General features: G+C 51.0%; 1 protein-coding gene across 5 annotated transcripts in view; it reads right to left on the reverse strand.

Annotated features, from left to right (window-relative positions):
• The window catches only part of KIRREL3 (kirre like nephrin family adhesion molecule 3), a 553,006-nt gene that overhangs the window by 122,795 nt on the left and 408,352 nt on the right, over positions 1-21,859 (reverse strand). For all 5 annotated transcript variants that reach the window (XM_047690186.1, XM_047690190.1, XM_047690188.1 and 2 more), the window contains exon 3: positions 2,698-2,775. In XM_047690186.1, coding sequence (XP_047546142.1) covers positions 2,698-2,775 — 78 coding nt within the window. The remainder of the gene's footprint in view (positions 1-2,697; positions 2,776-21,859) is intronic.

Below are 21,859 nucleotides of genomic sequence, written 5' to 3' on the forward strand. Positions count from 1 at the left end.
AGGGAGGCTGGGGTTGGGAGTTAGCTGCTCTGTTACCCCTTGGCCTTGGCCAATGCCTCCATTCCCTCCCTCTTTCTGAATACCTTGCTTTATTCTTAATGGGTCTACCCTTAGAGAAGGATTTTGGCAAGGGCTAAGGCACTTGGAAATCACTTATCCTTAATCAAGTTGACCACAGTCAGTTGAAAAGAATAACACATTTGTTTGGATTGCATGTGTTTGGAGAAGGGGTTTGGAGAGAATGGGCATTGTTTTGGTATCTTCCCATTTTATTTTATTTTATTTTATTTTTTTAAAGCTGTTATTTATTTATTTGACAGAGAGAGAGAGAGAGAGATCACAAGTAGGCAGAGAGAGAGAGGGGAAGCAGACTCCCCAATGAGCAGAGAGCCCGATGTGGGACTTCATCCCAGGACCCTAAGATCATGACCTGAGCCGAAGGCAGAGGCTTAACCCACTGAGCCAAGCAGGCATCTCAGTATCTTCCCATTTTAACAGGAAAACCTCTTTACAATGCCATCTTAGTTAAGTTGTTGTAGAAAGCAAAGCTAACTGTCTTCAGAAGTAATCAGATCCTGGTCTTGGTTCCAAGTCCTACTATAGTCCCCCTTCCCCGACTCCCTTCCTTCCCTCTTTACTTAAACAGTATCTACTCTCTACTTAATCTTAAATTTCTTTTTCCTATCATTTTCTGAATCCCTCAGTCAGTATTACCATTACAACTTTCTGTCATGGCAAATGCACTGAGGCCCCATTTCTATGTTAAAGCCCCTAACACCCAACATGACTATATTACAAGATAGGGTCTTTACAAAAGTAATGAAGGTTAAAGGGAGTCATAAGGGTAGAGCCCTGATATGATAGGATGAGTGTCCTTATAAGAAGAGACACCAGAGATCTTGCTCTCTCTCTCTCTGCCAGGTGAGGACACAGTGAGAAGGCGGTCATTTGCGAGCCAAGAAGGGAGCTCTCACTAGAACCTGACCATGCTTCTACCTTGATCTTAGGCTTCCAGTCTTTAGAACCGTGAGAAAATAAAGTTCTGTTGTTTAAGCCATCCAGTCTGAGGTATTTTGTTATGGCAGCCTGAGCGGACTACTATACCCCTCCCCTAGCCGCCTGTGAACGGTTGGTTGGAGCAGGGTTGTTAAATCGTGTTCATCAGCCTTGCGATGGGATTCTTTTTTAGGCCCCAGGATCTGCAGTCGGCGTCCTTCTCCTGGGTCAGACACTTGGAGCTTGAGGTTGCAAATCCAGCCCAGCTTCTGACGTTTTGGCTTCCCCCATCCCTGTGAACCTCATTTTCAGCTTCTCTAATGAGCAACGCCAGCAAGAGAATGTGTGTATTCAGCACCACGGACAGAGGTGCCCTGTCAATTCACACAAATTAGAAGTTACTGCTTAGCCCTCTCACCCAGGTGATGCTGAGAAGGGAGGAGGTAGGCTGAGCAAGAGAAAAGTCAGGGAGGAAGACCACCTGGCAGGATGCAGACAGTACAGCCCCTAAGCCTGGCTGTGCTCAGCCAGGGGGCTCCTACAAATGAGAAGTGCCTTCTCGAGGCTGCTGCCTTCTCACACAGACGGGTTACAAAATGCAGGAGGGGCTACTCCTTGCGCTTAGTTGTGTTGGCCTGGCTCTTGTCGAATTGTCATCTGATGGGTGCTGGCCACAAACCTATAGCTGGCAAGGTGTGAGGTCTGGGGAGCCCGTGGGTGTGCTGGTGTCATGGACTGTGGGGTGGGAGAAGAGACAGCTGAGGAGGAATGGGAAGAGGGCATCAGAACTTTGGTATAACTTTGGGGATAGTGGTGATACAGGTGATCTGCCTCCTCCATGCCTGGAATGGCAATGAAGGTACAGGGGATCAGGACTTGGGAGGGGAGGGGCCCAGCTCCCGGCAAGCTGTGCTGGTGGGGAGCCAGGGCTTCATTTGTTTGACTTTAATGAATAAATGGCATCCCCAGCCATTGTTTCTCTACTTTTGAGTCCTGACAAACAGTCTGTGGCATCTGATGGAGAGGGTTATTAGCTGCACGGAGACAGATGGTTGGGGATGAGGGGATTGGCTCTTTATTATAACAGGTCCACAAGTGACAGCATTCCGTTTACTTCCCAGCCTCCATATCAATGTCAATCCCTTTCTGTCGCCTTCTGTGACCCAGTCAAGCCCCAGAGGAAAGACCCAGAGCGAGAGGAAGGCAGAATGGGCCATGAGTAAGAAAGGAGAGGTAGGGCCAGTGGAGTTGGGAAGGAGGGCAGATTTCCCATTGTAAGTTCTTTGAAAATAAAAACCCTGCTTTATTCTCCAGTATTTTCCCAAGTGTCCTGTAAGGGGCTGTATTCAATAGGCATTCAAAAAATGTGAATGATAGAAGAGAAAGGTAGAGAGGTCTGGATTAAAAAAGATAATAGAAGCAGATTTAATTGTGCTGGGTGAGTGGTTGGGGAGCAAAGGTAGGGAAGAGAGAGAAAGAGAAGTAGAGGACACAGACGGAGTTGGAAGACAGCATGAGAAAAAGTGCTTAGGAATCAGCATACAGTATTTCAGGCATTAGGTACTCTTCCCCACATTTCTATATAAAGAGTTTCATGGAAATTAAACAGCTCTGTCCACTGTCCCAGGTTCTTCTTCCCGGGACCAGAGTTGCAGGGCAACTCCTCATTACCCCCAGAAGGGTGGGCAGGTTCTCACTGACCTTCATTCATTCTTCGAAACTTGTCCTTGGCCATGTAGCCCAGCACCAGACAGCATCCTCTCTTCTGGAGGCCCAGCTCTGGAAGAAAAGCACAGGTGAATGAGCAGGGAATGGATCCAGTATCAGTGAAGGCCCCTTTTTGGGGGGTATGAAGCTGCTGCCCTCATAAACAGGGCTACTTATATAACATTTACATAGCACTTGCTATGATCTGGGCATCCTATTAAGCCGATAATTCCTCATTTGATTCCCGCAATAACCCTGTGAGCTGTATACCAGTATTATCTCTATTTTATATCATCCCCATTTACCGATGTATTAAGTAGACAGCCTTAGTTGGAAGAGCTAGCTGAATCGAGGCAGTATGGCTCCAGAGTCCACGCTCGTAACCACTTCTCTATAGATTAGTGAGGTTCTATAGATCCCATGCTTGGGGACTTTGTCCACCTCATGCTAGGACTGTGGTCAGGTATGCCAAAGGAGAGGCAGAATCCAGCGAGTGGTGACCAAGATGGAGCAACGCAAGCAGACACAGAAGAGCGTAGTTTGGAGGAATGAAGAAGTGGTTTGGCGAATTTGGAAGAAGACACAAAAATGGAGGTAGAGGAGTCTACTTTTTGGGAGAGGATGAGTTTCTGGGTCTGGGGATTCCTGGACAATCTCATATTCAGGAACAAGGCAGTGCTGTCTTCAAGAGCTTATGAAGCGTGGACTCAGTTGAGCATGGAGCACAGGGGTTGGGATGGCTAAGAGACGCAAGGTGTAGATTCCGGTCCCACAGGACTTAGACACAACAGGGAAAAGCAAGGTGGAACAACAATTCTAGGTAGCAAAAGCAAGAGACTTTTTCTTTTTTCCACGCTATTGGATAAATGGGTGCCCCTTGGGCGTGGGTGTTGGACTGGAGTTATGTCTGCCTCAGAAGAAGACTGGTATTCATCTTCTAAATCCTGGTTTATCTTAAGCACCTTATGGAGTTTGAAGCCATTCTACACCAAATTCCTCTTCTGACCCCCATGGTACCCCCTGAGGTCGGCAGACAGGTTATTGCTCTTCATACTATGCAAGTGAGAAATCCCGAATTCAAAGATGCTAAATGACATCCCAGGATTATTTAAAATTCCTCACCCCCTCCTCTTTGCTTAGGACTCCTAAAAATGCGACCGCTGCTGAGGTGAATGGAAAAGGGGTAGGATTTCTGGAAAGGGCATGTGACTGCACTCCCTCCCAGGGCTTGCCACACTTTCTGGGCACCCAGGGGCTCCCTCCATGGGTCCCACAGGGAAGGAGGATCCCACTGAGTGGTGTGTCATAGCAACTTCTCTCGTGACACTGGGTGTTTCTCGGAGCTCCGGCTGGATAGTATCTAGGCTGTTGGAGCTTAGATAGGGTGGGCTCATTTCCCCCTCCCTACCTCTCCATCCGCCTCTTGTCACCCAGGTCTACCCTCCATGGTTTGCAGGATGAAAGGGCCCACGAGAAACAGATAAGTCAAGCTTAGGAGCTCTTGCCCTAGAGAAAAACAAAGCATGGCGGGCAGTGGCAGAATGCCATGGCCTTGGGAGGTTGCTAGCTTTGATCTCCCAATTCTTTAAAGGGGTTTATTAACTATCAGTAAAGAGCAGAGAAGCAGATCTGAGCGTGCCTTTTCCAAAGGCGCTCACTTCTCTTCCGTCCCTTCCACGCGAGCTCGTCTGAAGGCAGGGCCAAGCCAACCTCACTTCAAACAGCTTTACATCTCCCGCGCCCAAATTGACGATGTTAAGTTCCCTCATCCAAGGCCTTGGCCCTTTCTTCAAGGGCTCCTGCTCTGTCGAGGGCCCTGCGGATCAAAGCCCCTTTGATGTTTACTTACTATATTTGTGGATTCTTTCTAACAACCACCTTCAAGAGACAGGAATGCAGCCTGCCAGGAGGGGGCCGGCGGAAGTACAAGCTGTGAGGAGGGGTGCTGAGCTCCCGCGAACAATAGCCTCTTGCCCAAGACTCTGAGACTGTAGAGAAGCCTCGACGAGCTGAGGACAGGCAGAGTCAACCAGCCCATTATAATCGCACGGGCATTGTTCATTGCCAGAACGATACAACTGCTTACTGCTCTTATTATATTTCCATTGACTTCTTATGCCCATATAAAGCACATGAGCAGGGATTCCTAATGAGAAAAGGAGCTGGGGTTCCTACATCGAGCCCAGGGGAACACGGGGTGGGTTCAAGTAGGGGGGCAGAAGATGTTAGATGGATTTAGGCCAAACATTCCTGTTGGTTTTGCTAGACCACCCGCCTAAGCTTTCAAGGAAATGGAGGGGGCATAATTCTCCTAGAGATTTAGAGAGCGTGGTAGACCAGTTGAATCCAGATCATCTGTGTTGGCTGTCTCTACCACCCCAACTCAACCTACCCTTAGTCACATAATGCGTTGTCCGAGGAGAGAGTCCATATGTATAGTCATTATAAGAGTCTCACCGACCATGTTTGATTTTTGCAAATGAGCAGGAAAAGAATTTTTTAGAAACCTGATTAATAAAAGAAATGGAGGATGAGCAATTTCTCAATGTATCTGGCTCATTTAATTTGACACGTGTGGGTTAGTCTTAATTATTTAGGCAGCTGTATTACAAGGCGTTAATAAGCACACTGCAGACATGTACTGAGGGAGAGTGCTCTCCGACGGAGTCCTTACTGAGAAGTGGGGAGAAGCCACTGGGTTCTTTGCAAGAATGAGCAGGTTGGAGAATTAGTGAAGTGAGAATTAGATATCTATCCACATGTGAAAGCTTGGGATGTTCTTTGTAGAGATTTGTAGAGCTAAATTGGAGGTCACTGGGTGCGCATGAGGAAGCAGGCCAACAGGGCTGAAGTGGGGGTGGGGAGGAGACTCTGGGAGCCCAGGTGGGGAGATGGTGTGTTGTCAAAGGCACTGAGCAAAGACAGGGCCAGGGGGAAGCAGGAAGCAAGCACTGTGTCTTGGGGCAACTCTACCTCACCAGACTAACCAGGCACTTAGAGGAGAGATGGCCGAATGTGATACAAAAAACAGGAATCTTTCACTCTGTGAGCTAGACCAGGAGCGAGACTGCCTTCGTCCTTGTCACATGGCACTGGGACTGAAGGTGGAGTCAGATCATAGATGCCCATTTTAACAGCAAGATATCAGGGCTTTCTCCCTGGAGACCTTGGGGCTGCAGCCTTTGGCAAAGCACCTACCAGTAGCAGAAGCACCAGATGCACCAAAGGTGCCCATGGAAAATGATGAACGTGAATCAAGTCATCCTGGCTTACAAGGAAAGTTAATAGCAAAGGAGTCCAGGGTCACCTGCAGAGGGGCTGGGGAGGGTACTTTCTGAGGAGAGCAAAGGCTTAAGAAATACTAGCATGAAAGGAAACATTTATGGGGAAAGCACATGTTTCTTGGGGAGAAGGGTATGTACCCCAGGAACTCCAGGCATCTAGACTGAGCGACAGAAGGGTCAGGACTCTGCTGTTTCCAGCTCTGAGTTCCTGATCTGGAGCGCAGTGCCTGGCACCTGGCGGGAGCTCAGGGACAGTCTTCTGATTGAATGAAAGGGCCAACCACTGACTCTTGGGTTAATGACCTGCTCTCCCCTCCCCCAGGTCAGAACAAATCAGGTGGGCTGAGACGTGGCACAATGGAGTAAGTTAGGTGAGGGTGTTTGCTGAGTGTACGAAAGTTGTAATTCATTGGAAGAGAAGTCTCGGAAACGTGAGATTTCCTCTGAGAGGAGTAAAATGGGATGGCTTTATAAATGGAACCGTTTTCCTTCAGTTTCACAGGGTGAAGATGGGCCTTTTTCTAGCTTTAGGATTTCTTTATTCTAAGTAGTAATAACAATGATACAGTGCTATTACTTCACATTTACGGGACTCTTGGTTTTTCACGATGCTGTCATATTCACTACCTTATTAGAGGCTAACAGTAGCTCTGTGAAGTAGGCGAGGAAGAATGGTCTATTTCCTCCATTTTGGTTGCAGAGACCGAGGCTCTGAGAAGTAAAAGGACAGTTCAAGGTCAAAGCGGATAACAATGCTCAGGCTAGAATCCAGGTCTGATTTCTAGCTTAGGTCTCAGGGTAAGGTCTGGGGTCCCAGGGCTGCCGAGGCTGTGGATCAAAACAATAGAGGACACAGGTCGCTGGTCCTGGCTGGGCCGGGGTTCCAGCCTGGATTATGGCTCTCTTGTACCACAGGAGGCGACTTTGTTTGAAGGTAAGGATGTGGCACAGATAATCCAGTTAAAATGGCCACTAGGGGGCCTGAAGCCAATGTGACTGGTGTCCTCATAAAAAGGGGAAATTTGGAGGCAGACGGACACACACACACACACAGAGGGAGGATGCCATATGAACATGAAGATGACTGTCGACAAGCCAAGAGAGAGGTCTGGAACAGATTCTTCCCTCACAGACCTCAGAAGGAACCCACAGGCCAGACTCGCATCTTATAAAGATCGTTTTAGCGCGGATGCAGACGGCGGAGGGGCGGGGGTGAGCCCAGACGAGGGAGCGCATTTGTTCGATGCCTGCCATCCTCCTGGTGCGCGGTGACGGACTGACATCTGCTCCCTGTCCCCGCTCTCGGAAGACAGCCTGAGATCAGAGAGCCAGTGCAAGGACCCTGAGCTTTCTCAGGGGGACCTTCAGAGCCTCTATCTCCCTGCCACCTCGACACAGGAAAGCAGTGGGTGGGGTGGTGGTGCAAATAGCTCGCCAGATGGTTCCCGAGACCATATGGAGAAGGCGTCAGCTGGACCTGGCTGGAGTCACCGGGAGGCCACGTATGTTTTGAAACCGTCAGTCCTGGCCGGAGCCTGGCTCCCACACGCCAGAGTGAGCAACGCTCAGGGCTTCTCTGCGCCTTAATGTTCTCATTTATAAAATGTGGACACGGAGAATAAGACCCTCTGCTCATGGTTAATATGAAAATCAGAGGCACTTGGGGGAAGGGTGCCTAGGATCAAGTAGCTGATAAGGGCGAGTGCAGGAAACAGAAACGAAATATCAGATTGGGGGGTAGGGACCGTCATGTTTATCCTCCCCCTTCTTTAAAGGGAAGACTCATCCAAGGAGACAGAATGAATCTCCAGGCAGCCTTCTCTGGAGGCTCATGGAGTAGACACTTGCTGAGGGGCCGGAAGAGGAAGCGAGTCAGGAAGGCCAGCCAGGTGGGTGTAGCAGCGAGGCTAAGTGGCCGGGGATGGAGAGACAGTGATGGATCTGAGAGACGTTCTGGGAAAGAGACAATGGCCTGAGTGACAGAGTGGCTCCAGCAGAGGAAGGGGTCAGACGACCACGGTGGATTTAGTCGGGCAGAACCGGGAAAGGTGGTGTCTGTGTCAGAAGTAACTGACCAAGGTAGCCAGTTTGGGCACGAGGTGAAAATGGCGCATTTTTTGGACTTCTCGTGTTTGAGGTGATGGGATTCCCAAGTGAGGGGGGTCCCAGAGGCCTGTGTGAGCAGGAGTTTAGATCTGAAGAAATACATTCGTAATCAGCCTTTCTGGCCTTGAGCGCAGATGTCTTGGTCTGTAGACCAATTCGTTATGTAACAAATGACATAAAAAGCAGTGGGTTAGGATGGGTAGAGGCTCCCACAGTGTCCATACCAGCCCTGCCCAGTCAGCGTGTATTAACAAAGGGTGACCAGTAGGATATCTGACCCATAGTCGCCCATCAAGATGCTCCCACGTGCAAGGCAAAGGCACGGAAGGCCAGCCTCCCGCCACAACGAGATCGCAGTCTGATTGAATATACAAGGCACATCCTTACGGAGAGGTGAACAAAAATCAAACACAGGACTTCGGGAAGACAAAGGTCACGAGCAGCATGCGAGTTATTTCCACGTGCACGGCACTAGTCGTGGCAGGGGCCCCAAGGGAGGAAAGGAGTTGCGGGGCTTGGGGTGATCCCCACCCCCAGGAGCTCAAAGGCTGGAGATTTCTCTGGGGGTCTGCCTTTGTTGGGTGTCTGCCCCGATGGCCTGACTCATGGGTGATGGGCCACCAAAAGTCCTGCCAGGATGCCTGGCTGGTCCCAGGATGCCAGAGTGTCACATTTGGAAAGTCCTCACTTTGATTCTGCTAAACTCTTGCTTTTTTTTTTTCTTTTTAAATTAAAAAAATAATTTTTTTTTACTCTGTTATGTTAGTCACCATAAAACCCATCATTAGTTTTTGATGCAGTGTTCCAAGATTCATTGTTCATGCACCACACCCGGTGCTCCACACAATCCGTGCCCTCCTTAATACCCACCACCAGGCTCACCCACTCCCCACTCCCCTCCCCTCTAAAACCCTCAGTTTGTTTCTCAGAGCCCACAGTCTCTCGTGGTTCATCTCCCCCTCCGATTTCCCCCAATTCGCTTTCCCTCTCCTTCTCCTAATGTCCTCTGTGTTATTCCTTATGCTCCACTAAACTGCTTTCTGCTTCAATTCTGTTTCATCCTGTTTGCAGCATGATAGCTCACGTCCCAGGCAATAATGATATCCATAAATCACACAGAGATCCCAGTTTTCTGATCAAGCTCTCTGGTAAAAGGCCTGAAGAGAGGAATAGCAAAGGTTTATTAATCCTGACTAGTGACTAGCTCTGGCCCTCCAGGACAAGTAATAAATGTTTAATAGCCCAATAATACCTGTTTCATAATTTTTGACTCTCATTGCTTGCTAACTCAAAGTTTATTAAAGAACTATAAACTTTACATTGTTGTAAAGATATAATGGCTATTTCATTACCTGTTGGAGTTAATTATATTAGGACTAAGTTTATCCCCCATTCATATTAAGTATCAATTAGTTGTTTTAAATTATTGATTTGTATTTAATTAACTATGCTATTACATCCCAATTAAATCCTTGTAAGAGAAACCTGAAACAGCTACAGTCTTAAGTTTTTAAAATAATGAATTACATGAAAAGCTCAAGTGGCTAACCCTCCTTTAGGAAGGGTTAACGATCGTTGTGATAATTCCAAAGAGTCTTGGTGACGACCGGCCCATCTTTGCTAGCTTCTGCAGGGACAATAGCTCCCGCAGACACCTGAGGGTAAGGAGTGCACAGCCTCAGCCACCAACCAGCAGAAACTGACACTGGGGAAGCCCTTCATCAGCCCTTGCCCTCCATTTACAGGCTAGCATGGTGCTATCCACAGGATGGCCAAGGCGGGCAGTCTATCAGCAACTCCTCACCACCAGCTGTGGGGCCCGTGATTGTCCACGTTGCCGCTGGCCCCAGATGTCACATGCCCGCTCCCAGTCTGGGACCCACGTGGTCATCACTCCTCTGGCTTCCCCAGATTCCTGCAACACTGGCCTGACTCTGTCCGTTGTGGTCAGGACACATCAGCCATGAACTGAATAGCAATGGGCATTTTACTTTTCTCATCTTGTTTCCCCTTCACATGGACCTTGTAAAGACAGGTGTTTTTATTCTTCTCTTTCTTTATAAAGAAATGGACATTTTAGAGGGCCGAGGTGTTGACTGAGGGTCCTGAAGCTACTGAGGGGTGAAGCTTGAGTCCACCTGTCTGCCTGACGGCATGCCTGGAGCACTTTGCCGTGCTCTGTTCTCAGTTCTCTGGGAGATATGCTCCCCACTGGCTGAGTCCCATCCCAGCGGGCTGGCTCTCTGAGACATTGCCTGGCTCTTGTCATCTTTCTTTTCATGAAATGCTGGGTTCATCTTCTACCCTCAGACGCTGCTTGGGGTCTTTCTCCCAACTCTTCATCATTTGGAATTTCAACATGGCGGTCAACGGACTCAGAACGTGGCCTTCCGCTGGGCCACTTGGTCATTGGTCCAGGCCCCACAGTTGGCAGGCTCTCCCACACCCCCGTGCACCTTGGAATCTGGACATAGGCTACCCCACCCCCTGGGGGCTGGATGCAGCCTGGCCTTACCCCTCTTTGGTATCATCTGGGGCCAAACTCACTTAACTCACCATTACAATTAAAATTGCCATTGACCGATTGCTTATGATTGATTAGTCTCTGGGTTAGGCACTCTGCACACATTATCTTCAATCATAAAAATTATATTATATTATAATATTATAATATTTATAATATTATACATGTAACATTATAAATGTTATAATATTATAAATATTATATTTATAATATTATACATGTAATATTATAAATGTTATAATATTATAAATATTATTATTCCTATTGGATAAAACGCGAAACGGATAATCCAAAAGATTCAATAACTCGCTCAGGGTCATAGAGCTGGTAAGCGTCAAAACCAGTAAACCTGATTATGAGTGAGGTTCTTTGGATGACTGGTATAATATCTTTGTGAGAGGTGCAGCGATCAGGGAGAGTTTAATAAGGTTGGTTGAAGAATTTGATGGAAACAGTTTTATCACATGGACAAGATTACCTCAGCCATCTCTGGTTTAAGATGTCTGATCCCAGGGGGTTAATTGCTCTGTGAGGGAATATGATAGAGAAACAGGATCATGAAGGCCATTCCTCCCCCTGGCCTGTCATCACTTTACTTAGCCCATGAGGAACAGGGACTGCTGAAGGCCATATGCCTGCAAGGCTTTTAGACTTTTCCTAAGAGAAAGTTGGAACTGGTGAGTAAGGTTTGAATGGGACCAGATACTTGACAGCTGTATGTCCGTCCCCTAGGGAGGCTCAGGATGGTGTAGCCAGTCAATCACAGCTAGGAGGCCAGGCAGAAAGAGGTCATCTCTTTTCTCTTTTAGGACCAATGGAGTCCCCAAAGGACTAAGATCAAGGGCCATAAGGAATCCTTCCAAGTCGACTCTCACCCCGCGTACCCACACCCCATCTCCTGCACTTCTGTTGAGGCCCCAGATTTTTGGGAAGTTAGAGGCCCGATAAACTGCTCTGAATATAAAATTTATATTTGGACTTAACCTTCATAGGATTCCTCGTGATAGGGATTATTAGCCCCATTGTACAGGTGAGGCTCAGGGACGTTGAGTAATTTAGCTGAAGTCACACAGCAGGGAAGTGCAGGAGCTGGGGACAAAATCTAGGCTCATTTGATCCCAGAGCCCAGGCTGTGTCGTTTTGCTGGGATGTCGTCTGGATGCTGAGCACACAGCCTAGGTGACTGGGAGAGACCCTGGTGGGAAGAAAGGGACCATGTGTGTTCAGAGGGTGCTGGGCAATGGAGTCATGGGCATTGCTGAGACGTCCTTGTGGGAGCTAGGCTCCTGAAGAGTCCATGCCTGGGAAAGGATGGCTTGCCTCCCGGGGAGACAGGGAGGTGGGGTCAGGGAAGAGAAGAATGGAGAGCGACTGCTGTTTACTTATGAGTTTGCAAACCTCTTTGTCACCCATTTGTGGCCCCAATAAAATCATAAATGCTGAAGATTAACCAAGGGAATCCCATAAGGGCCATAAGCTGGCCTTCAGGCATTGATCAGTACAGTCAGATAGGAATGGCCAGCCTCTGCCCTCTGGCCCACATCCTGCTGAAAAGAGAGAGGATGGGGGCCTGGAGGCAGATATCTGCTTTCACTGGCAAAAGGGAAGGGGGCAGAAGAGGGCAACAATGTCCTGGGAGTTGGGGGAGTGTGCGGAGTATAGGGCCCTCCAACATGGCAGCCTCCCACCCCCACCCCAGGGCAGAGGTGGGCAGCTGGGTTGGTATGACACAGAGAGAGAGAGAGCACACGCTCTCTGACTATAGGGTCCTGGGGCCGGAAGGGGGCTGGCTAAGCCTCAGTGGGTTGGGGGATGTCCCCTCCACTTTCTGGGTAGAAAGCTGAACAGGAGGGAGACCAGGGGATGGCATGCTTTTGCTCCCAGTCAAATAAATCACAGTTGTCGTTTCACAGTCCGGTGGTTACGCCTTGCCTTACAGCAGGGGCTGTGTCTTCTGGAAACTGTACATCTTCACGGGGGCAGGAGAAGGCAGGGCTGGGAGCATGGAGCCCCTCGCGGCTCTGGGCCTCCTCCCCGGGTGTCCTGATCGAGGCCCGGCCCCGGGCCTGCCACCTGGGGTGGCCATGGGCGCTGAGGCTAGAGAGGAGGCAAATCCTGGGGCTGGGGTGGACCTCGGCCTCTGGGGCAGCCCTGATCTTCCCACCGCTGCCCCAACCCACAGGGCAAGGGAGGGGAGGAGGAGGGTTAGGAAAAGAGCCAGCGGAGAAGGCAACGGAGCCCCTGCTGTCCTCCCATTATTGAAATCCTCCTTGAGCCTCACACACCCCATTACAACTCTGTATCTTATAATTAAATTGAATCTGCCAGTTACCTCTCAGCACGGTAGCAATTCAAGCTCATTTGAGGCTTTCTTTGTTTATTTTTATTTATTTATTTATTTAGTAATTATTTATCTAGCTATCCATGTGGCTACATGGAAGCCCTTGCACCACGGGTCTCTTTTGCCTTGGAAAATCAGAGTGTGCAAATGCAGTCTCTCCTGCTTGGTGTGAGGAGGGCAGGGAGGGGTGAGCCGTCTGTGGGGGATGCCTCTGGGAGAGGGTTAGGGGGAGTGCCACAGCCTGGCTCTACCCCCTTGTTCTTGCTCAAGATGCCTTATGGAAGGTCTGCAAATTCCAGAAGGCTCCATGGAAGCCCTTGCCTCTAAGGGACTGGAAACACAGTCAGATGATGCAGTTGTGTCCAGATATCAGCGGCTAACACCCCCACAGGGCTTTCAAGTCCTTCCATGCCAGATACATGTTCTCTTTGAACCCCACAGGACATGAGACATTCCTGGATGGGGGCGGGCATCGAGGATCAGAGAGGTTTGAGACGTGCCTGAAGTCACCCAGCTGGTCATGGCCAAGCTGGGATTTGAACCAAGACTCTGGGGTAAAACCCAGCCTCCCCATCTTCCCCGGAGCCCCACATCCCAGCTGGGAGCCCAGCAGCGGACATTAGAGCACCTTTCTTCTCTTGAACGCCAATCTTTCAGCACGAGGGAGAAAAGGAGAGCCTGAGCTTTGATTAGGAATCAAGCCCAAACAGATGCAGAGGAGATTCTGAACCACCAGCCATCACTTAATAAGAACATGAAAGTTTACTCCGCACAAGGCCATCCCAGTGGGAGGCTGACTGCTCTCAGGCATGCTGGGGATGGCATGAACCCTACACAGCCACCGCAGAGTCCCGGGGAGGGGAGGCGTTCGGGGCCCTCCAGCTGGGCAGCCCCACCAGAGCCAAGGATGAGGATGGCTGGGATAGCACGAGAGAGAGAGAGAGAGACAGAGAGAGAGAGAAGGAGCACACACACTCCCTTATTATAGTGAGAGAATGAGAAGGAATTCCAGACTGCTGCTGACATCTTAGACAAATCTCCTCTGAGGGGAAAATGGTACTCATCGCCACCGACCACCTCCTGCCTTGCCTACCTGCCCCCACCGGCCTGCTGGCTGGATCATCCGTGGGCTACTTCGTACCTCTCAGAGCAGGGACGGGAGCAACCACAACAGACCTGCGTCCACACTGACCGCTCCTGGTCCATATCGGAGCCAGGGAACTCACAGGTTTCAGCAAATGTGGGAAGCGGCAGGCCATGTGTGTCTATGACCTGTTTGCCTGCAAGAAACTGTGAGCGACCTTGACTCGGGTTCTGTCCTGACCACAGAGGCTGTTATAGCCACGTTATGGGGGCTGGTGGCCCAGGCTGAGCTATGGAAGGATTTATATCTTCTGTTGGTCTGGAGATGGTTCTCTGGTTGGAGGACACCATGAGGGACCCTGGTCCAATACAAGAACAGTCTTTAAAGTGCAGGGTCAGAGGAGTAGAATGTCCATAGCTGTCCTGGCTTACAGGGTTTGGACAGGATAGCCGGGTCCTCCCCCAGCTCCTGAGGCTGAGAAAAGCCAGCCCAGGAAGCTGGGACCACTGGGCCTATAGCTCTTGGGAATTTCCACACAGTAGTGTGATTTTTTTTTTTTAAAGATCATTTATTTATGGGGTGCCTGGGTGGCTCAGTGGGTTAAGCCTCTGCCTTCAGCTCGGGTCATGATCTCAGGTTCCTGGGATCGAGCCCCACATCGGGCTCTCTGCTAAGCAGTGAGCCTGCTTCCTCCTCTCTCTGCCTGCCTCTCTGTCTACTTGTGATCTCTCTCTCTCTCTCTGTCAAATGAATAAATAAAAAAAAAACTTTAAAGATCATTTATTTATTTATTTGAGAGAGAGAGCGCGTGCGTGCAAGGGGAGGGGCGGAAGCAGAGGGAGAGATATTGAATCTCAAGCAGACTCTGCTAAGCCTAGAGCCCGACTCTGAGATCATGACCTGAGCTGAAACCAAGAGTAGGACATTTAACCGAATGAGCCACCCAGGCGCTCCTAGTTCTGTGACCTTCTGATCTGAGGTGACTGCCTTCATTTCCTCAGTCTGTGAAATGGAGACTAATGAGCTATGGTGAGGACTGGGGATACCTGGTCAGGAAGCTGGAGGGGAAGGTAAGGACAGGTGTGTTCCTATGACCTGTCCACACATATTCGACAAAGGCTGTACATATTTTAAGTGCCCAACAAACAAAAGTCAGAAAAATAACAACACTGTTTATTATTATAAAGACCCTGGTTTTACAGTGGACGACAACAGGGCTCAGGAAGGTTGAATCTTTTGCCCACGGCAGGTCATTTCTAGAGCCGCAGAACCGAGACCTGAATCTGGTCTGAGTTCTCTTCGATCCTGGTCCCCGCCCCCTGTCCCCAGGTACAGGATGTTACCTCTCACAGATACAGATCTGCTCACACTGTGGAGGTGAGGAGTTGGGCAGCTCTGAGGGTGTGTCCTGTGAAGAACCATCCCCGACCCCCACAGTGTTCCCCGAGGAACATTCCATGTGGTGAATGGAATGACGGCTCAGAAGCTGCTGAGTCAGCACACTGACACCCAGGTCCCTCCTCCACAGGGAAGGCTGGGTGCCACAGCCCACAGCCGGGGAGGCAGCACAAGCCTTGGGGACCAGCCACCAGAGCCTGGTTGTCCCTCTTTTCTGCACTCCCTGCCCGAGTGCAGCCGTGGCATCTGCAGGGACCAAGCTCTGTGTCACACACCAGGGATCCTGGGTCCTGCTGCCTGCCTCCCTGCTTGGGGTAGACGCTGGCCTGAATTTCCTGGGAAACTGCCTCTGCTCCCATTCACTGGGTGATCTTGGGTGAGTCACCTGCTCTTTCTGGGACTCAATTTCCTCATTTGCAAAACAGAGAGCTTGAACTAGGGCAGGAGACTTAACCTGATGTCTGGTGGGGAGGGGAATTCTAGGGGCCTCCATCGGGTCTTCTTACGTCCTTCTGAATACGCATACAAAATTGAGTGTAGACATTCTTGTAGGAGAGAACTATGGCTTTCTGGTATTCCCAAAGAGGCCGATGATCCCCCACCCAAACGAACAGGGTCTCCCCAAAAGATCGTGAAGATTCCCCAAGCTTTAGGATTGGCTGGGTCTGAGATGTCCCCTTCCTTGGTGACCAGAGCTCCTGCTAATTTTTACAAATGCATTTTTTTCCTCCAAGCATTGGGAGCTCTGTGGGATGAGGTGAAATTCCAATTTCAGACCCTGGCACACACAAAGGTGAGGGGTCTCTCTCCAGAGCTCCTTTCTGTAATGCCAACTGGGGGTACTGCGTTCACGCAGGGCCAGACTTCCCGGGGGCTCAGCTGGGAACACTCCCTTTCCGTTTGTGCTGGGCATGACCCAGGGCTCTGGAAGCCAGGATGTGTGGCCCAGAAGAACAAGTCCACAGGTATTTCCAGCACGGCCCGCGTTAGCTAGCCTATTCTGTTCTTATACTGTTTGCACTAGATTAACCCACGTTTCTTGGGGTATTTTCTTATGCCTCTGGTCTTGTGTACATATTTGATCTTGTGCATTAGTCAGAAATGTCATAGAATGTTAGAACTGGAAGGGAACTTAAAAATCACCCCATTCACCCTGTGCGGAGGAGGAACCGGACACTCAGAGGAGTGAAGTCATTTCCCCAGGGCCACCTGCCGCAGAGCTGCGTCCTTGCCTTTCCCATCCTGGGAGCACCCTGGGCGGCAGGGATGATTGCCTGCCTTCCTCCCCAGGCTCGTTTCCTGACCGGCCCTCTGCCCTACCGCAGGCTGGTCATGCTGAATGGGTCTGAGGACGTGCCCTGCTGATTCCCATTCTGTTCCTGCAAGCTGGGGATTCTTGCACTGCCCTCAAACACCTCATGTCATCCTTAGTTCAAGACCCTCTCAGGAAACCCTCTCTCCACTCCTTCTTCCATTCATCCCTGCAGGTGGGCACTCCCTCTCCTGGACCCCCATGCTTCGCACATCCCTTTGTTATGAGACTTTCTACGGATGAGATGATGGCTTATTATCCTTTGCTCCACGCTCGTGACTGTGAGGCGGGGACCAGCTCAACAAATCCTTGCGACTCTCCTACCTAGCACAGAGCCTGGCATACAGCAGGCAATCGATACATGCTTACATTGGATGAGTGACCAAAAAGACCGGGTCAGTCTAGCCTTCTGTCTCACAGGTCGCCAACTGATCTGGCACCTTAGTTCCCTTCCAGACCTTGGGGGCCAACGCGAGGGCTCAGGTCCGCGAGTTCATCTGGGGATTTGAGAACCGAAATCTGTACAGCTTCTGCTCTCATCGGCCCCTTTTCTGTCTTCCAGAAACATGCCATAAGTCAGCCTCTGAGGTGGGTCAGCCTTATGTGGTTAAGCATCAAGTCATTCAGGTTTCCATCTTGGATTTTTTTCTCTCCATCATTCACGAGCTCTGTCACTCACCCCGTATTTGCTGAGAGCTCCCAACGAGTGGGTTCCGGTTGCTATGGATACCGTGTGAACAAGACAGACAATTTTCGCTTTCCTGAGCTTCTGTTTTAGACAGCATCTATTTAGTTCCTTTCCCTTACACATCACTTAGTGGGAGAAAGCGTCACATCACTTGGACAAGTCACCGGGCTTCAGCCTCTCCGTCTGCAGAATGCTGTCACCCGAGCCTCGGCCGAGCTGGCGGTGCGCGTCAGGCCCTGCGCGGCGCCGCTGAGTGTGGGCGCACACGCTCATGGGGACGTGCTGACTTGCCTCCTCTCTTCCCTGGTGCTTTCTGTCTGGAGGCCCACCCAGAGGGCCCTTTTAGATTAGCTGAGGGGTGAAGACTTCAGAGCCAAGGATTAGGGTCTCTGTGCTGGGATTGTAAAACAAAGCATGGGGAGTCGTGTTCGCTGAGCAGCTACACTGTGCTGGGCGCCGTTCCACACAGTGATGCTGTTCATTCCACATAGAAGTGGTGAGGGAGCTGCCCATCTCTTATTTCTCAGATGGGAAGACTGAGGCACAGAGAGGCCAACGGGCTGGCTCGCCGTCCCATAGCATGTTGTTGGCAGTGGAGTGGGCTGAGAACCCACGGCTTTCCTGCGGACCACCACTCAGACTGGGGGGGACGGGGGGATGTGGGGGGACACTTGCCTCCATGGCAGGGGAGCTCTGCTAGAGTGGAAGGAAGAGAGGACTCGAATGTCACCAAGTCCTCTTTCAATAAAGGCTTCAGCACTGTGTTTGTCTTGGTGGCGTTTCTTATCGACCCGGTGTGTGGCACATGGATTAAGTATGCAGTTGGGTGGTCTTTAAAGGATGAACATTTTCTCTAGGATCAATAAGCCGAGTGAGTTTGGGTCTAAATTCATCAAAATGTCATGGGAGAGAAATTCAGTCTCTGGACTTCTGTACTCAGTCGGGTCGATGGCAGAGGGCAGGATCCGGGGAACACGGGTCTCTGCAAGGGAAGATCCGGGCATCTTTGGACCACCGTGAGTGCAAGACCCTGGAGAGGGTAGACCTACCTGGAGACCAGTATCCTAGAAACTGGGCATCCCTCCTGCATTCCAAACTCTACCCTAGCCTTTGGGGAGAGTAGCCAAGTGGCATGACTGTCTGAGGCCACCTGGCTGCTCGGTCTGGATCAAGCCTGAAGCCCGGGCTCTGCCCCCAGCACACGCCGACTTTATGAAGCAGTAGCCAGAAGGTCTAACACCAGAACTCGCCAAGGTGCCCGCCAGCTTTCCATGGCTCTGGAAGATGAACAGGTAGAGACTAAACAGATGATGGCAGTGTGGCTTCTAGTGATTTCCACCAAGAGCCCTTGGCATGTATCACTCGAGAGGGTAGTTAGTTCCCAAACACAGGTGAGTATAAAATCCAATTTCTTAAATTCCATGTGGGGGCCCGGGGAGCTCAGGCTGCTCTGTCAATTACGACCTCCTCGGGTACTACGGACTGAAGATCCTCATTTCCTGAAACCCTCTTGCCTGTTGTCTTGGCTTCTATCCCTCTGATCTACTTACTAGACTTCTACTGGGCCTCTACTCAGCCGCGCACTCAGGGTCTCCGGGACCCACTCTCTCCTTTAACTCGTAACTTCTCTCATGAATCATACAGGGCACCGGACGAAGCAGAAAGCCACGAGAGGGGAGAACTGGCGAGAGGGAGCCTGAAGGACAGGGACGGAGGAAACAAGGGGACGCGCACAGAAGCCCACGCAACATTGGTCCTATGGCGACGACTCCCTGAGCGGGTCAGCCTTTGTGTCTTTCTCAACGTCTGGATCTGGATGATCCTTGCGGGTTCCCACCGCTGGTAACTTGGGTCCCCAGACCCCCTCTCTGCTCCCCCACTGCTTTATACCTCTGTTAAGGTTACCTGTCCCACTCATCTGTCTGCCTGTCTCCCTGGATCTCGAGGTCTTTAAAAACAGTCCACCTGGACGGGGCCGGACATTGAGTAAAAGCTGAGAATAGAATGTATACGGATGTACAGGGCTCATTTCAGCTCTCCAGGGGCCCCCACAGTGGGGACACAGGATGCACACCCAAAGGGAAACCAATGGTCACTGTGGTGGTCTGGCCAGGGAGGGCTTCATGGAGGAGATGCGACTAGAACTGGGCTGCATGAGATGCTGGGGACCAGTTAGGAGACGGGGAGAGCATTCGAGGTAGGAGGAATTCAAGGAGGGTTGAAGGTTCAGGGTGGGAATGGGCAAGGGTGAGCATGGATTGGGGCAGCCAGGCAGGATCTGCACAGGGAAATCTGGAAGGGGAGGCTGAGGCATACTGTGGAGGGTTGTGGATGTGGAGGATGGAGCCGGAATTTCCTGTCTACTTGCGATGGAGTCTCCAGCTTGCCCACCTCAAGCCCCAGGTGGCTCCAGGCATTCAGGCACTGGCTTCCCACGAGTCTCCCGTAGGCAAGGTGGTTGGCATGGGTTCTGTGCTCCCTGGCCAAGCAGGGCCATGTGTGACCCGGGACTGCTCTGCTCTGTCTTCCTCTCTGGAAGGAAGAACCAGCCCCAGACTTTTCAGGTTTGAGGGACCCTCTGTCTGCCCTGGCCGTGGCCTGATCCAGGAGTCTCCACTGGAGTCAGGATCAGGTCTCAGAACCAGAGTAAGACACTTGCACCTGGATAGCCTCTGGTGTTCTGACAAGGAAGGGAAAGATGCCCCCCCAAGAGAGAAGGAGGATGGTGCTGGAAAGGGGACTCTTACTGAGTCCCTGTAACAGACCAGACCTGGCCTCCTGGCTCCCCGGTTACACGGGGTAGGTATTCAGTGTCCTTGCCCAGACGAGAAACAGAGAGCCTTGGGAGTCCAGCGCCCAGCCCAAAGTCACACCGCTAAGTGGCAGAGGGCTTGGAACCCACACCTGCCAGATTTCAGACCCAGGCTCCTCCCCTTTATTTGGCCCTGAACTCTCAGGGGCCTCTCTGTTTCGATCGGACCTGGGGCCCTCTTCCGCATGACTGCCTTCTCTGAGTCTGGGCTGTTTGCTACGCGGCCTGGGTTTCTCCAACAGCACCTGTGACCGCTTTTCCCAGCCTTGCTAAGCCCGGTTTGTGTTTTGCCTTCAGTGTTTTGTGAGAGTGGGGATCAGAATGCCCTCCCCTGATGCTGCCGGAAGCAATAATCCAGACACGGTTGGAGGCTTTAGTAGAAATCCTCAGCTACAGCGGAAGAAAGCGAACCGGCAGAGCAAGGATTTCAGCAGATGCAAAATCTGCCCATTTACCTTCCTAGTCTGGACTCAGAGGGAATGGCTGAGTCACGGCAGGCCTCCTCCGCTCTAGGTCTCCCCAAGGGGTGAGAGCTGAATGGAACACAGAGGTCTCTGGACTTCTGCAGGCCTGCAGTCCCTCGAGGACAGAAAAGGCACGTCACCAAGAATTCCCTTCTGCCCTCAGACAGAGATATTACTGAGTGCCAGCTGCGCAACAGGCCAGTGCTCCCCGCCGTCACTCATTTTCCTATGGAGTCCTCACCACACTGACACAGAAGTAGGAATTCTCCTTAGTTTTGGTACGAGACTCAGATGGCTTACGTGGCTGCCCAAAGTCACACAACCAGTAAATGACAGATCAGAGACCGGTTGCTCCTTACTGACCAGATACTGCTATCTGGTCTTGGGGGTCGGCCTCTACCAGCTCCTCGTCCTCATGCAAAATTACCCTGAGCCACCTGGCCTGCTGCCCCGGCCCTTCCCCTCCTGTGTGTGACTGGAGCTTCCTCCATCAGACACACCAGTCTGTGGTCACAGACCCTCCTGCTGTCCTCAGCTGGGGAGGACTCCTTCAGAACCGAGGGGTTGCCTGCCTCCTAGGGAAAATAAATTCCTGCTCTAGGCTTGCCAGCAGTTCTATCTTTCCAAAATGAGGTTGTTCATTTCGGAGACTCTGAAACCTCCAGACTGATTACATTGGAGGCCTCCTTCCTAGCAGAGGAGAGCTGGGATTGTGGCCAACGTTGAGCTGCGTACTGGCCACCCTCTACCAATCAGGGGTAAGTCTTATCTGGAGTCCCAGCCCCTAAGGCCTGGCCTCCTGGCCGTGGCTCTCTCTCTCTCTCGCTATATCTTTACATATATAGTTGCAGAACGAACGCACAAAGGAGTCTAGCATAATGAATATAGCACGTGCTATGCTGTTCAACTGACCTAGCTTCAAATCCGTGGTCCGTGGAGCAACCCTAGGCAAAACGCTGAGCTCTGCTCTGTTCTGCTCCTGCCTTTGTAAAATGGAAATACTGACACCACCCCCTGCCAAGGGCTGCTCTGGGGGGTAAAACGAGATCAAGCCCTTAGCACGGGGCCTGGCACACCGCGAGGGCTCCGTTCAAAGGGGTATCTGCTCGTCTCTCCATGCCCTAGGCAGAGGTCTGTCTTCCC

The sequence above is a fragment of the Lutra lutra genome, chromosome 10 (genome assembly GCF_902655055.1).
Source record: "Lutra lutra chromosome 10, mLutLut1.2, whole genome shotgun sequence".
In the NCBI taxonomy this organism is placed as follows: Eukaryota; Metazoa; Chordata; class Mammalia; order Carnivora; family Mustelidae; genus Lutra; species Lutra lutra.